This window comes from Diadema antillarum, unplaced genomic scaffold, assembly GCF_040938485.1.
Source record: "Diadema antillarum isolate AM-2024a unplaced genomic scaffold, OU_Dant_1.0 seq00001428_RagTag, whole genome shotgun sequence".
Classification (NCBI taxonomy): Eukaryota; Metazoa; Echinodermata; class Echinoidea; order Diadematoida; family Diadematidae; genus Diadema; species Diadema antillarum.
The window spans coordinates 171232-188188 of NW_027272180.1; the positions used below are offsets into that span (position 1 = coordinate 171232).

Sequence of the window (16957 nt, forward strand, 5' to 3'; positions counted from 1 at the left end):
CAGACACGCATCTGCGTTTTGCCACCAAAGAATTGCTGGTAAAATTACCTAGAAAAAAGCGAGAAGAAAATCCCCAACGCAAAAAGGCAACGGAATCGGCATGTTATCAGGTGACAGATCACGTGATATCAAGTAAGGTTTAGGCGTCACGCATTCTATTTTTAGGATTCCACACAGCACACAGAGCTTGAGGAGACCGTGCGGAGCTGGCTCTTGGGAATTGCACAATCACTATGCATGAGATGAGTAGATAGATTTAGAGGACTTAGAGGAGCATCAAACTGTGAAAAGCTTAAAAAGTGCCCGAGACATAGCCATAGGTTCGAGAAGAAAATCGACGAAACATAGACATAGCTGAGAGAAATGACGGTTCGCGGATCGCGATCGCGCAACACTTCTCTGTGCCCGATTAAACTAACCCATTGGTAGTCACTGTGCTGTGTGGGCCATGTCCATGAGGCCGGAGGAACTGGCAAAAGACGAGCAGAGAACGACGAGAGACGGAGAATGGTGGGTAACGTATATCTGTACAACTACATGTAAGTGGACAGGTGGATGGAGATGGAAATTTACAACAAAAAAAGAAGCATGCAGCGCAGCGTAGTAGACGGTATGTTACATCGTTAGGTAAATAGGTTATTGAGCAAATTAACAAAATATGATTCGTATTTAAATAAAGCTTTAATCTCTTTAGGTCTTACCGTATAGATCATATCAAGACCCTCTAAATCAAATGTACTGTAACTGTTACAACTTTCTTGTCCATCCATGTATGTGTAACGACAATGTTACGACTAGATCTAGAAATAGACCTATCTTGAATTCTCTAGTCTAGTCAACGCTAGTAAGTGAATCAAATCGCACCAAATCACAGACACAGACACGGCCCACCGGATATAAACCTGCACCAAGCCGAAGCGTGTCCACAAGACAACTGAACTGCACAAGTTTGACCTCCCATGCCAAATTCGACCACATGCAAAACTCCAGAAAGCATAGGTTTTACATGTATGAATGATGTAAATTAGCAGGTGCAAGGCGGTTGACTCTTTGATGGTGTTATAGGTGGTGGCTTGCTTATTTCCAATCACTCCTAAATTTGAACAAAATTGATCTTTTATGTCACTCAAAAGAATTAGAACTTGCTCTTCTCGAACATGGCTGCCTGCACAATTGGAAACTGAAGTTAGCCGTCTAAAACATGTGACAAGTCTTTTTCAAAGTAATCAGGGGTCCGGACTCGGGAGCAAAAAGTAATGTAGGGCTACAAATACATTCTCGCATGAATAATTGTTCATGCTCTTTTGGGTAAGATGAATTTCACATGGTTTTAATTCTGCCAAATCTAGACATCAACTGCTGGAACAATTGACAATCAAAAATATTCACATTTATTTTTGCCCTAGTTTCTGGCTGCGCGATATGCATGAAAACTTCCCTACTGCGAAAATTTCCACTTTTATACTATAGATCTATGGCAAGTTGAATGAAGTCGGACAAGAATTGCAGTTCCTACTAATCCTAGATCGTACAAGACCACAGACAGCCAGACACATATATATCAGGGCTCCACACTAACTTTTTTATTTGGTGGGCCGAGAAAAAAATTTGGTGGCCCCCCCCCAAACAATAAAAAACATTAAAATTCCTGCTTTTTTTTGATGGGTCAAATATTTAAGTTTTATCATAGTAAAAATTGGAAGCTGGACATATCTACTCATAAATAAACCTCAATAAACTCGCAAAACTGCTCAGGCCCTCATTCAGTCCTTTTTATCCATCCTTTAAACAAATTTAAATGCTGAATGGTAAGACTAAGTATAAATATTCATTGACAGACACATGGGTTGCAACATCTTAATATAAATAAATGTCACTTTTCAAACAATTTTGGTGGCCCGAGGCGGACCACCAGATTTGCCCTTTTTTGAAATTTGGTGGCCCAACTTTCATTTTTGGTGGCCCCGGGCCACCGTTAGTGTCGAGCCCTGTATATATGCATTTCTCAATACCAGGTAACTGACTTCTTTCGACTTGCTATACAGTCATTGCACATTGATGTTTAGCTCCTGTGTTGAATCCCATTTGCGTAATATTAGACAGCTAACTTCAGTTCTCTTCTAGATTGTGCTGGCAATACCTGGTAGCGAAGAGTTGTTTGAAAGTAACGTCAATATTGACGCGTTCTGACAATTTTTTCTTTAAATTCACGTAATTGAGAATAAGCTATCAAGTATACAATGTACATATCCTGTCATTCTCCTGCCATTCGGTTCAGTAGAATTGAGATATGTACATGGATATGAAAGTACATTAGTGCCATTCCATTTACAGTAAGAACTGATATGTGATTCAATTTTAGCCTATGCCATGTGAGAATGTGTTTGTGGATGTTTAGTGATTCACACTCTGCACTTATTTACGGGAAGGAGCCGCACATGTAATGATCTCAGCCGACACCGTGATGTAGGCAAAAGTATCCATTACTTTATTAAATCTCTATCAGCACATTTAGCTGAAAAGTTGGACGCATTGGTTGTCGAGAGAGACAGAAAAATGAGCAGTTGAAAGCTGGAATGACGAAATGAGAAGTGAGTCGAAGAGGGAAGAGAGAGGGCATAATATGTAAACAGGCCAGACCCGAAAAGGTCGTTGACCACAGCTGACCATGCCTCATGTTTTCATGTCTGACCCTCTTGTTTATGCTGCATTGATGTTCGAGGGGAACGGAGGAGAGGAGTGCCATTAATGGTCTTCGGTGAGTGAATTATCGAGGGCGAGTCCATGAAGTTATGGTCAGCTGTTTATGTTTAGGAGCACAAGGCAGCGGAGATGACCCGCAGAGAGAGAGGAAAGGCAGAGAGATTGGAACGGAGAGAGAGAGATTGTTGAGGAGAGAGAAGCAGAGAAAGTTGAGCTGCTACAGCCATTACCTGCCTATTTTCATTTCATTCACTGTCATATGCAGGTGATTGTCAACAAATACCTGGTACTGTAGAAATTAAGTGATCGTTACTTACATGTATTGTCCAGTGAATTGAATTGTTAACAGTGCAAGAATAAAGATACAAAATGTCATGCTGCATTCAAAATTATAAACCTAGTAAAATTGTATTCTTGTGAAAGTATTGCACAAAAAAAAAAAATTAAAGTGTGGTATATATGTACAGTGTGTAGGCCTATAACTTGTTATGTACAGTGAATTTCTTATCCTCTGCCGTGGATCCTTTTAAAAGTGGCATTTAAATACTGTTGTTTTATTTGATCTGATACAGTGCACTCCCGTTATAACGATATTCTGGTGTACAACGAAGTAAAAATTCAGGCCGCAACATTATTCACTCTGTTTTTTTTTTTTTTTGTTTATCTGTTCGGTTATAGTGAAATTTCGATATAACGAAAGAAATCTGCCAGTCCCCGCAGACTTCGTTATAATGGGAGTCCACTGTACAAGGATATGACCGATGTTTGGTGTGCTCCCCTTTCATAAGGATAGAAAGACACTGTTTAGATTGTGTTTATTCAACTTTAATGTCATTATGTGTTTATATCCTCAGAATTCTCTTGACAATTTCAGGAAAAGGTCTTTTTCTTTCTTATCTGTGAAATACAGTGTAGCATCTGAACATAGAACTGTGACAATGAAGACGGCTTCATGAGGAGTCATCGGGGAAAAGTCTTGAAAGGTTTAGCTGTCTACAAACTGTCCACAATGTCAAAGCTACTTAACTCATTTCTTGGCAAGCTACGGTCTCCAAACCAGCTGTCCCCTGATGTAACTGGCAATACACCGTGTCCAGAGTGGGCTGGAGCAGCTGATCAAGAAGAAGACGGGTTCCTGCTGGTCGGGGAGACAGAGAATGAGCGAAACACAGTCCTCCCACCACACATGGTGAGAAGGAGTGAAAGCTGGCAGGGCAGTCCTCCTCCTTACCATACCCAAGTGAGTAGGAATATCATTGTGCGCGTGTGTTTGTGTGTGTGTGTGTGTGTGTCTATTTGTACTGGAAACTGATAGTTATCGACTAAGGGTCTGTATTAAGGTGTGTCATCACTGGTGCATACCTTGTAGTTTTGAAGTAAATTTGAAGTAGACATATTAATCAACCGACTTCATGAGACTCATCATGTCTAATTTTACTAAATGACACAAAGAATGGAAAAAGGACATCTGTTCTAACTTTGCTGCCAATGGCACACCCATTTTACTACCAAACAAATATGAAACCAATGGTTGGTCAAATCCAACACTCGCTTTCATATACACTCGTAGGGGCTTCGCTGCACTGTGTTGAAGAGTGTGCTCTCAGCATACATATGTAACTCCCTTGTCATACAAGAGAGTGTTCACAGCAAAGAAGTAACGGGTAATGTCCAAGGTGCATTGGTCCAACTTGTAGCATTCCTCATTCCCTTGTAACAAATGTGATTGAACAAAGTTACAGGCCAGTTGTACCCTCTGATGTTGACCTGTATATTATCTTAACAAGATATTGGGAGAACATGCTACAATTGTACACCAATCATACAATGACATTTTTTAATGACTTTTTGAACTGGATGTCAGAGTTATCATTTTTATTTTGTCTCACTATTCAGTAGGATGTCATTGTCCGTAACCCAAGAATTACGCACTTCATGTAATACAAATACAGTATGAGTCATATGGCAATGAATTTAATTTCAGACAAGATGTAACAAAATCATATACTGACACAATGAGTGCTGATACACAGGTAAGCTTAGTGTTGCAGAGGGAAGTGTATATACAAGTGTATTCACATTGCAATGTTAACTGCAGCTGCATCTTTGAAAGTGCACTTCTTTACTTCTGGATGACAGGTCCAACAAAGAGCCAGCTATGATCCCAGTTTGCTGGCCAATCAAAGTGGGCATTGGTCAGCGATGATCCATCAGACAGAGACACTCAGCAGCCCATGTGTTACAGAAAGCACAGACTGTTCTCATCAACGTCACCAGAGCTATGCTGCTTTAATGATGGAGGATGTGCCATTCAAGCTGTCTGATCAGATGAACTGTGTACAAATGCTCTCCAGAGACTCCTCATATTTTGGTATTCCCCAGTTGAGCAACTATAACCCAAGCAAGTACATTTATGACTTTGAACATGAGCACAGAGTTATACGGGAATTGGACAATGTGACTGAAGACATAACTGTTCAAAGTGATGTCACCCGTGAATAATGAGCTCCCAGTGGAAAAAAAAAGAACAAGAAAGAGCTCTGCATTGTCATGGAGTGAAGTTTCTTCATATGCCAGCTGTCAATTATTAACTTCAAGAATGTATCATTTCTAATTGTGTGCATGGTATTCTAATTCATTGCACCACACTGTCACAAAAAGAGTGTATTTCCCTGCTAAGGGCTATATATATAGTATACGCCATATGGAATATTAGTGTGATACAGTATTTTGTGACTTGGGACTTGTGAGACATTTATCTGCGAGTGGTTGCATTTGCGACTGAAAATCACATTAATGGAATGAGAATGAAGTGCATGTGTACACTGTATTACCACCTTTAGAAAAAGTCGGCGATTTCCCACCTTGGATACTTGGTACAGGGCATTTATGTTACGCAAGGCATTTTATTCTATTTTTTTTCGTCGTTGTTGTTTTTAGTAAGTTACTAATTTCACCAATAGGTCAATTCTCAAAATTCATGAAAATAAAGACATGATAAACTTGACTGCACTTACAAACAGTTAATGGAATTATGTCAAGTACCTGTATTTGTAAAAAAGAGTTTCTTTTCGAGTACTTTCACAAGCACGGCTTCAGTTTAACAAACTTGTCTGTCTTCCACATGTAATCAATGGTTGAAAAAGTACAGTTAAGTCTGATATGTAAGGCATTACCTTACATGTAACTGTGGAAGTGGAAACCAGGATACTTATGTGAGTCTGATGTAGAGGATTGCTGCAGCACAATGCTTTCCAGTACAAGTACACTTGCATTGTAGACAACTTATTGAGGATTACCTTTTAGGACTAAGAAAATTGAGCTGTCTTGTAAGTACAGGTTTCATTTTCTCACCTCATGATTTCCTGCTTTATAGCAATACTGTCTGAGTCACAAATCCTGTTTGTACATGTCTCATATACACAAGTTTTACTTGGCTATTGGATGAAATGATTTTTGCCCACGTCCATTGCAATCATAAGAATCTCCTATGACTCTGAGTCTTCATTAATTTGCAGTTACATCCCATACATCACTTTCTGGCAAACAGTGTGTTATCTTGCAGTCAAACATGTGTTTATCCATATCCCATGAAATATGGTAATACATGTGTATTTCAAGGAAACTATGGACATACTTATCTACATGTAGTGATGAATGCAAATGACAAGCATTGTCTGCCCAGTTTGATCTGCAGTAAACCTTGTGTGAGGTTGACATACACAGGACCGGAGAAAGTCTGACATTCACTGACATGAACGTCACCTTTCAAAATAACAGAAAATTCGGCTATGAATCTCATCAGTAGTTTAATGTACACTTGTATTCACAAGCTGTAAGCATGTCTGTTGCAATATGAAAACTGGTGAAACATTAATTCATTCTGAGAATTTGGATCCGTTGTGACAGTTAAAGCTTAGCTTTGCTAAGATTTGTGTGTGTTTGTGTGTGTGTGTGTGAAATTTCCCTGTGTTTCCATTTCAGTTCTTCACATGCACTGGCTATCGAGACCTTGTCACAATCACCAATGACATTAAAATTACTGTACTGTATATTAAAAATAGATAGCCCAAAGAAAAGTTGATTTTACTCCAGATCTATTGAGATGTGTTTGATAAATTATACATGTATTGGATACTTTGTCTGCTTGGGACACAGGAATTGATGCACATACAATGTGTACTTTTTAGTACAGGTATCACTCCAGCCACAAATGCACTCCCTAGTAACAATTACAATTAAAATTGTAGATGATCATGATTGTTGATGGTATTGAAGATACAATTAATTTTTGCGTTTAAACCCCCCCCCCCCCCAATTTGACTGCAGATTGATGAACAGTCAGAAACTGCCGACCAAGGAGTCCATGTCTAAGAGTAGGAGACACGCACATACACACACACGCATTTGATGACACAATCATAAAAATTCTTCAAGCATGTCTGTGTGCAACATGTTCATTCGCTGGAGAAGTCAACATTGTATAAAGTTGAACCACATGGCTGATGATTAAGGATTCCTGTTACCATGTGTTCCATTGTTAGTTTTAGAAGTGAAAGTGTCTGTGGATTTACAAAGTATGCAAAGCAATTGACACAATTTTCCCAGTTCAAATCAAATGATGAATTGTTCTGTTATTCATTGGTGCCCTCAGAGGGAAAACAAATCTCAGTACTAACATACAGTGTATATGTCATTGTAATAAAGCAAATGGCTACCATGGTGTGCAATGTTCTTTACATGGGTGTAATCCTCATTGGACAGAAGTATCTTTAAAACTTTAAACAAGCAGATAAAATGTGTATTTTCAAATTGATTTTGAAATAAAAAGAGAAACTAGTTAAGAATCCAGCCTTCACACTCGCATTGGTGGAATTTATCAAGTCTTGATTTTGTTACTTCCCATCAATGGGTGATATTTCCTCTCTCTCTCTCTTTCTCTCTCTTGTTATACATATATGTGTACATGTGTGTGTATATATATATATATATATATATATATATATACACAACGTATATATACATGTATATATATTACACACACATATGTTCCAAACATTTTATTTGACCCACGAATTGGCAGTAATACAATGTAGTAGTACAGTAGAAGGAATGTCACGATAGAGGAATGCATTAAAAGCCAATTGGTATTTATTAAAAATCCAAATTTTCGGGGCCTCCCTCCATGCAGGGATGAAAATGCTAAGTTATCTTCACAGTGATACATGTACATGTATTAACAACGGTATTGATATCCTATTAGTGTGCGTGATTTCAGTATAACCAAAGCAATTAAAAAAACAACAAAAAAACAACAACAAAAAACATACAGGTGTACGCATGCCAACTGCCCTCATGAGAGTGACATACTTGACGTCATAATGGAGATTACCTCACACTGAGACGGCGCGCGCTGCACAAAGGATCAGAATGAGACCATGAAAACAATAGAAGCGTCATGAACAAATGGCAATGGAGTGATTGTAGTGTGCATGTATGTATATATTACACAGGAGAGAAGAGAGAAAGATATGAAGGGAGGGAAGAAAGAAAGGAAAGAAAGAAAAAGAAAATTAAGAAGGGGGCGAGGAAAATGCCGAACATGTGGTACTAGTAATGTGCATAGACCAAGTACGTTGCCCAGTGTACTACTATGAAGACCTAGATTAGAGGGAAATGATCAATGGTAGCAAGACAGATGGATTAGTATCATCAGAATACGTATGGGCTGAGCCAGGAAAGATCTTTTTTCATGCCCATTTCAAAACTGCGGTTCTGAACACTGGATCACTGTTCTGCCCAATTCCCGTCTACAGCCGATTTGTATCCCCCACCGAAGATGCATACAGCTACTTTCTTTGAGCTAGTAGTCTACCATGTATAGTGGTATTGGTAAGATGGGCTACTGTGATGGCATGTCTTTCTAGCGTATAGATCAAATAGTGCATTTACAGATGTTTGCATGTGTGTGTATGTGTGCGGAGAGAGTTTGGGTGTCCAGACCCCTGAACATGTGAATGTAGGCCCCACCTTTACCAAGTGTATTGTACAGCTACATTTGTTTCATTATTCAACTCAACTATTAAACATTGTAAACACTGGAGGTGAATTCATCGGATAGACAACTTTTGAGAGTACATGTATTTGCAAATTTAGACCAAAATACAAGTATATTTTTGTACAATAATATCATGTAGGAAAAAATGACTAAATCATACAAATACAAAGTAAACAACAGATGTATCTACAACACATTAGAACAGTTCATTTGTATGGGTAATTCATATGATTTGAAGTTAACTTTTTATTTCAATACAAAATAATTACCTGTGTAATTTGCCAGTCGATTATAACAGCTTTCATCAGTGGACTGACCAGTCTTTGACCTTGATCACATGATGGTCAAATAGCATGTCACAGACTTTCCAAAGACTTTGGAAACTGTTTCATAGGTCAGAGACAGTAATGGCTGACCCTTAAGTAGTAGAGGAAGAAAATCTACACACTCAATAGGCTCTCTCAAACTGCAGCTATCCTCGGTGGGTTTGAAATAAGATTAGCCATGTCAAGAAAGAAAAGTGATCATGAACAAAGACAGCACTACATCAGTAAAAGGACAGATTGTACTCCCTTATGTCATAAGAGTTTCATTCCCTGTGGAGGAATTTCAAAAATTTGGCATTTAGGGTTACAATGTAGCTTCAACCCAACTAGGACACTAATGTCAATGCTTAGTAGCACTGAAGGACAAACCTCAGGACATCACTTGTACCATGTAGGCCTACAGGATACCTTGTCAAGGAAGGACAATTTAATTGAAGGTGTTAGCCTGGGATTGTACATCACGAAAAGGGAATGCTCATCTAGGACCAGATTTCTTAACACAGATGTCCCACTTTGCCTCCTCTGAATTTTTCAGGCACATTTACACTGTACCTCCTGAACAGCATGGGGACCTAATGCACTAAGAACCTCAATATCATGAAAGGGGAGTCAATGAAACAATTTATATCAGAGCCTATCAATCATGTCACAACAAGGGTAGGGGACACTTCAAACTTCCAAAGGTCTATGACCCACTAATCAACTGCCATATAATCAAGTTTAAGACTAGTCAGTGAGCTGATGAAAGCTGTAGAATTGACAGCTGAATATTGAGGGAGTAAATGTTTCATATTGAGATCTAAAGTTTTCACTTCTAATCATATTTACAAAATGCTTACAATGAATTATTAGTACAGCACCTAATTGTCCTGACTGGGAGACACCCCTGTTGGTACAATTTTATAAAACGATTTAAAAAAAGAATCACTGGACCATCAATTTTAATGAAAAACTAGACTTGTCAATGAAAATGTGTTAGAAAATGTGTTGTTCTGTTTGTTTTACATACATTTGATGCAAACTTTTTGTTATTTCAATAAACGTTAGAACTCTAAATTTCATTTTATCTCCATGATGTCTCAACGGTATAACTGAGAAATAAAGAGGAAAATATTGGGATAGCTAGATATATGTATTTTGCTAACAAGATCTCAGAGTATTAACTCCACAGGACAGTACTCTTGGCCTTCAAGACATCATTCATGGACTTTAATGTGGGTGTATTCACACACTGCCTAGCTGTGATGAACTTACAACAATATCTGAACTGTTCGGTTAAAAGAGACATTCTGCTGTAGGACAAGCTAATGTGCACAGTCACCTTGGATGCCTGTCTCTCACTTGTTCCTTATATTGCCATGGTATGGTCTTTCATGACATGAGATAAAGTACATGTATACTGTTATCAACATTTTCAAACATATTCGCGGGTTGTTGAATTTGCGCTGCGTAACTGTCAACCCATTCACGATGTGCAGAGAAAATTGTGAAGATATTTTCGCGGGATTTAGAATTTGCGCTAGCCAGAAGTAACGCGAAATACACGAAAACTACATTGTATTATGTACCGCAAAAATGTATGCATTTACAGTATTGATCTTTGACCATGCTGTTTGAGAGGAACAAATCTCCTGACCACATGACATTGCAATTGTTCCTTAAAAAGAAAAAAAAATCTGATGAAAAATCATGTTACCATGTGAAACCCAGGATTCGTTTACTTTATGTTTTGCTTGATACCTCTTGCTCCTAAGATAAAACATTTGTTTCTTTCTTTTTTTTATGGGGGGGGGGGGGACTTTTGTAAATAGAGGTGTTGTCTATTTACTCATTTACCAGTGCAGTATAGGGTACAATGAAATATTAAATATGGCTTTGTACACAGGATGTGATTTATCATTTTGCTTGAAACTTGGGAAAAGTAAACTTTTCATATTAAAAGTGTCTAGTTCAATGACCTTTGACTGTGAGCTATTCTGCCCAATATTAGGGAGCTTTAGATTTTGACGCGCGGACGTTTGAGCCGACGCTTGGCGCTGGACATTCTCCTCTCCCTGCATTGTGAGGAGAAATAGCTTTAGATTATGCTGGGACGCAACGTATATAAAAAAAAAAAATGTTGCAAACTGTGCGGACGGAAAAATAGGTCAGTATGCGTAGTGAAAAACTCAGGCGACGCAAGCTAAAAATAGATCGACTTTACGTGCGCTACTGCACACGCTAAGAACATGTTTTTTTCCTTTGAACGTCCGCGCGTCTAAAATCTAAAGCTCCCTATTAACCCATTGAGGACGGACTGATTCTCCTACAACACACATTTCCTACAGACACCTGCCAGAGTATACTCTGAACTTGTCCTCAATGGGTTTAACAGGCACATCTGCATCTCATGTGGTATGCCTGGCCAGGTACAAACCAACAAATTCCATTGAAGAGTTATGGTCATCATGAGATAATGGGGCTTGGGACAGACAGATGGTCGGACAACTCTAAGACAATGTCTCAGGCACCCTTGGTGAGGAAGCATAAAAAGTTAAACCTTGCAATCATGTTTTGACTATCTATTGGTAACAAGTTGCATGCCTAGTGAGCATTTATCAACCCGATGGCAGGGATGCCAACCTAGGGCTGAAAAGGCATGCTTTTGGTGAAAAAAACAAAAAAACAACCAGCAGTATTTCCAACTTTTCTACAAATAGACCTGTGTAGAAGTACAATTTGGGAAAAGCAATATTTTCCATGAAACCTGCAGTATTTGGGCAAAAAAGTATAAAATGCAGCAATAAAGTAACAGTTGGCATCTCTGCTACAGGATATTCGACATCATGTTTGTAAATGAATCTTCCTCCCTGACTCTTTGGCATTTCTTTGACACGTCACTTCTTGCATGTCCAGTTCTATCAGGGTGCCCATGCCATCTGTTTCATCTCCAGCACACCAAGCTGCAGTCTCCAGGAGGAATGTCATTTCCACAACATTCATGGTTGACTAGAACAGCTGCCACATAAGCCACACCTGATATGAACATGATAAAGATGAACAAATTCTGAGTCTCCACAAACTTGCTCTTGGTGTCGGTACAGTTTCATTTACACACCAAGAATAGTTTTTCCCAAAATGTTTAACATCAATTGAATATATTGATGACAGCCATTTTCTATGGGTGACACATCAAACAACTGAACAAGAATTACTATGCAAGAGAACGATCCAAAATAATCTTACACAAGCTTCGATCAAATGTGATGTTCTGTATGGTAATTATGTATGCTCTATTAAACACTGTATTATTCAAGAAGGTTTCTTAAAACTCATAATTACATAGAGTCAGCAAATGCAGAAAACATAGTGAAACACTGTGTGAGAGTTTGATAAAAATTAGACAGACTTTAAAACAAAAGTTATGTTTCGATTCTTTCCATGTGTGGCCCTCTCTAGAGAGGAACAAATTCTTTATGTCTCAATAGTAAATAATTATAAACTTAAAAGGATTTTCAGAAAATGAAAGTACTATTGATGTAAAAGAGCACTTAATAGACAACTCCAAAGCAGACATGGAGAATAATTTTCTATTACAATCTGTCATAAAAAGGTCAAAGGAATGTACTTTTCATTGAATTCCATATTGTACTTTTCATGAAAAATCTATGACTTGTGAAATTCCTTTCATCGTTCTTGATATACCAATTTAATGCTGTGAAATAAATCATGCTTAGAGAGAGAAGCATACAGAATAAACCAAAATAATAACATTTCAAAACTTATTAACCAATTGCTAGATTTTCCTAAATTTCTCACCTCATGTTTCACTATTCTGCACTTGCTGAATCCTCATCTATGTTTTAAAGCTGCTCTTAAAGGTAGGGAATACCTTTTACAGACCTCCCAAAATGCAGCAAAACATTAAATATGAACCTCAGGGGACTTGTTTAAGCCACTGCTGAGAAATTTGGAAGTCAACAGTGCTGAGTTATCTACAATTTGAATAATGCACAAAACTCAACTACTCAGTAGTTCTGTGTGTCAGCCACATTTAACCCTTTTTGTTGCAGTCTTCTGTATTTTTTATCTATAAACACAAATCTAAAAGTATAAGAGCTGATGTAATAACATATAGAGTGTGTGGGAAGAATGTATATAGAAATGTTTGTAAGTTTGATGAACTTTCTTCACAAAATATACATGATGGACACACATGCATCTAACGGTCAATAAAAATGTACTAAATGTTACCTTCCACTTTCAATACTTTATGGGAGTTTCTAAAATGATACTCTCTTCAACATACCACTGTATTTATACAACTCTTCATTTAAGGCATGCAAATGGGATTCCCTACCTTTAAAGACTGCATGATATAAATGCTTTACAAAGTGAAAGCAATGTCATCTATAGACTTAGTAAACTAGAAATGTCACTATGATGACTGGTATGTCTCCGCCATAATTCATGGTTCTCAAAATAGGTCTTGAGTACTTCTTGACAATGTGAGATGACAGTTTCACATAACTGGCCATAAAATTAAAATGTTTGTCACAAATGTGTTGAGTATCTTTGAACTAGGTTTAATTTGGATGAATGGCTAAGTTGTTTAACCCTTAAAGGGCCGGGGGCGGAATCCGCCCCCTCGACATTTCGCGCTATAATTCTGTAACACGAAAAGGCCTCGTCGCGAGGCTTCTTGACTTTGTTTGTTTAAGTCTCGCGCAACTTTTGAGACCAAATCTGCAACGTCTGCGCATACTTTTGCGAAGCCACGCCCATTTTTGTAACGGAATGTCGTCCCAAAATGGGCACAATTTTGTGATTTTGTGTACATTTCCTATGGAAAACAGTGCTCTGTCATGAAAGTCATTAAAACCTGATTATTTTTACAATTAATCACTTTCATTGATTGATTTTGTGCTAATTATGGTAGAAAAGTGGTCAGTGACAATTTCCAATGAAAAAAACAAAAGTTGAAAAACAACGAAATACATAAGAAATTCTGAAAACAATAAAATACATAAGAATTGAAATGAGTTTTGGAAGTTTTTGTGATGTACAATTGTTGAATATGCTAAAACAGATTTACAGATCAAAAATTAGACTCACTGCTTTTAATTAGGCTAAGATATGATCTTGAGCTTAATTTGCATAATTAATTTTAAAATCAAAATTCGAAAACCCGGTCTGAGCATAGCCAAAAAAAGCCCAGCCATTTTAGGGTTAAGAAAGTAGTATTTGATAATTTTCCCTTGACCTTTGACCCTTGCCCTTTGATCTCACGGCTCACAATTCTTCAAATAATCACTAACTGGCAAGTTCTTCCTTTTTCATTACAATTCTTTGAGCTACAGTGTATTTTCAAAATATGGGAAAATTGTGACATTTGAACATTTTCCCTTGACCATTGACCCCATGGCCAAACACTTTCCCAACAGAATCATGGTGCAGTAATGAATATAATAGGGCATACCTAGTTTTATTAAATTCATTCATTGAGTAATCTCCCAGGTTTGGAGAAAAAGTGTAACTTCAGCATCAAATATTAAAATTTTAGTACTATAACATGCCCTTTAACCCTCAACCTTAGACTCCATGACCAAAAAATTCTCCCCAAACCACTATCAGCAGTACATGTGTATATGCATGTATGTACTATTAAAGTTTCATGGAGATACATCGAGCCATTTCTGAGATATGGAGAAAAAAGGTTTAACTTTAGCATTTTCACTTGACCTTCGACTAAAAGGTCCAAAGCTTTTCCTAAAGAATCTTTAATGGGGAACTGTATACACTAAGTTTCAAGAAAATACCTGCAGGCATTGCATAGATATGGGGGAAATAGTGAAATTTCAAGAATATAGACCTTTGACCTTGACCATGTGCACCCAAAAGTTGATAGGCACAACTTTGTCTACTCGTGCATACATGTGCCATTTTTCATTAGGATACCTCAAACAATTTGGAAGTTCATTATGCTATCCACAAAATTCATTAAGGACGGACAACCCAAACACAAATTGCCTCCAGCAATACTCCACGGTGGAGCCATACAAACAAAGGTTTTACATCTGAACATATTTGAAAAAAACACCTGTAAACATCTTATGTTTCTATAAGGGCAACCTCAATATATCATTGTCATATTCATGCTTGTCCGTTCAGTAAAATGTAATATGATCTTATTACTTTCTGTCACCTCTTTGTGCAGTAGGCCTAAAGGTGCATTTGTATTCACAGAAAGCACAGGATATTCTTACCTTGTTTCAGGCAGATCAATACTTCAATGCAAGATGTATGGAGACCTCAAACCAATCCACCCAGATTACTATGAAGGAAGTGAAATCCTTTCTGTTCCATAGTAAGACATAATGATAAACAACAAAAAAGGAAGTTGATTATTTCAGTTATGCTTGTTAACTTGTTGTACTCTTGTCATGAGCAATGGTTGCAACACTTCTATGATTAATTAATGAAGTGAATTGAGACATAGACATGATTTTTCCATGACATCACATATTCACAAAAGGATGATATCTAACATACTAGGGGTATACCTACTTCTAATTTTAGATAAATGAAAGTTAGCCATGGGAATAGTTTTGCTGGTTGTGACACATATTGTAGCTGAAATGCATGCGGTTATCAAGCACTGAGTCATATGTTATTCTCCCTTTTCTAGATGAAACAACTGTAAAAGATAGAAAACATGGTTTCACAATTCTTTTTCTTTTTAGTGGTACAATCAGCCATCAAAACATATCATTTCTTAACCAAGGGTGGCCCATAGTCTATCGGCTCTGGGCCACTGCAACATTGCTAACGCAAAGCCTTGAATATTGTATGGTAGAACAAAGTTCTACAGAGCATTCAGTTAAAACGAACACTTGGTTTGTCATTTATATGAATTGTATTTTTTTTTTTTAAACTTCATGAAAGATAAAGTGACGTGTAAAACTTACATCAAGCTGTCTTTGTTTTTCCAAAGCATCAACCTCTCTTGCATTCTTCCGAAACTCTTTTTGGATGCATTTCCTGTAGTAGTTTTTGTCAGAGTATGTTAGCTTGTTGCCTTCACGGAGTAACTGTCGGTACAACCCAAGCACAGCTGTCCTGCACCACAATACATGAGCCGTAGACATCATGCAGCTTTTACTGTTGGTCTATTCCCAGTTGAGATAGTCTGAGCATTGAAATAATCAAGGGGAGACAAACAAATGGTTGATATTGATGATGGTTTTTTTAAGTGTCACTTAAAAATTTCAGGAAAGTTTAGTCAAGGAACACAATTTTTCCACAAAAAAAAAAATCAGTAAAGTCATACTAAAAAATATGAAATAAAACAATAAAGACCAATTATGCTAAAATATCTCCTTCATGGTCATATGAAATAAGTCATCTCATTACATCTAGTGGAACATGCCAATCAATTTAAGCCCATGATGAATTGCCTGCACTGTTTACCTGCAGCTACTAACACAATTGTGCATAAAATTGTTCTTCTACGTAGGGTTGTAAATCAATAAATCCCCCAAAGACATCATTACTACATGAATATTGTACAAGCCTACGAGAAACCTCTGCTAAGATTCCGATATATTTATGCATTTCCTTAAGGTACCAATTGAATACACCTGTTATGATATAGAGATCATTCTTTTGCTGTTGCAGCGCCAATTTTGCAGAATATTACTACCTGGTACTCACTGACTATTACTATGTTGCCACACAAACTTACGGCTCAGACATACGCTAAACATTTTGTAGAACTTTGAAAAGGTATACAGGCATCTTCTTTTTTTTTTCCAGATGTCTAGAAAGTTTTGTAAAGCACATAGAGAATCATTTGCACTAAAATGTTAATTCTATTTCCACAACAGCAAGA

General features: G+C 37.5%; 1 protein-coding gene across 1 annotated transcript; it reads left to right on the forward strand.

Moving 5' to 3' along the window:
* Positions 1–190: 190 nt before the first annotated feature.
* LOC139709376 (uncharacterized) lies at positions 191–5591 on the forward strand. The gene is made up of 3 exons (XM_071621335.1): positions 191–510; positions 3614–3943; positions 4843–5591. Exons 2-3 carry the CDS (start codon positions 3713–3715, stop codon positions 5203–5205), a joined length of 594 nt encoding a protein of 197 aa, XP_071477436.1. The 5' UTR covers positions 191–510; positions 3614–3712; the 3' UTR covers positions 5206–5591.
* The last annotated feature ends 11366 nt before the right edge of the window (positions 5592–16957 follow it).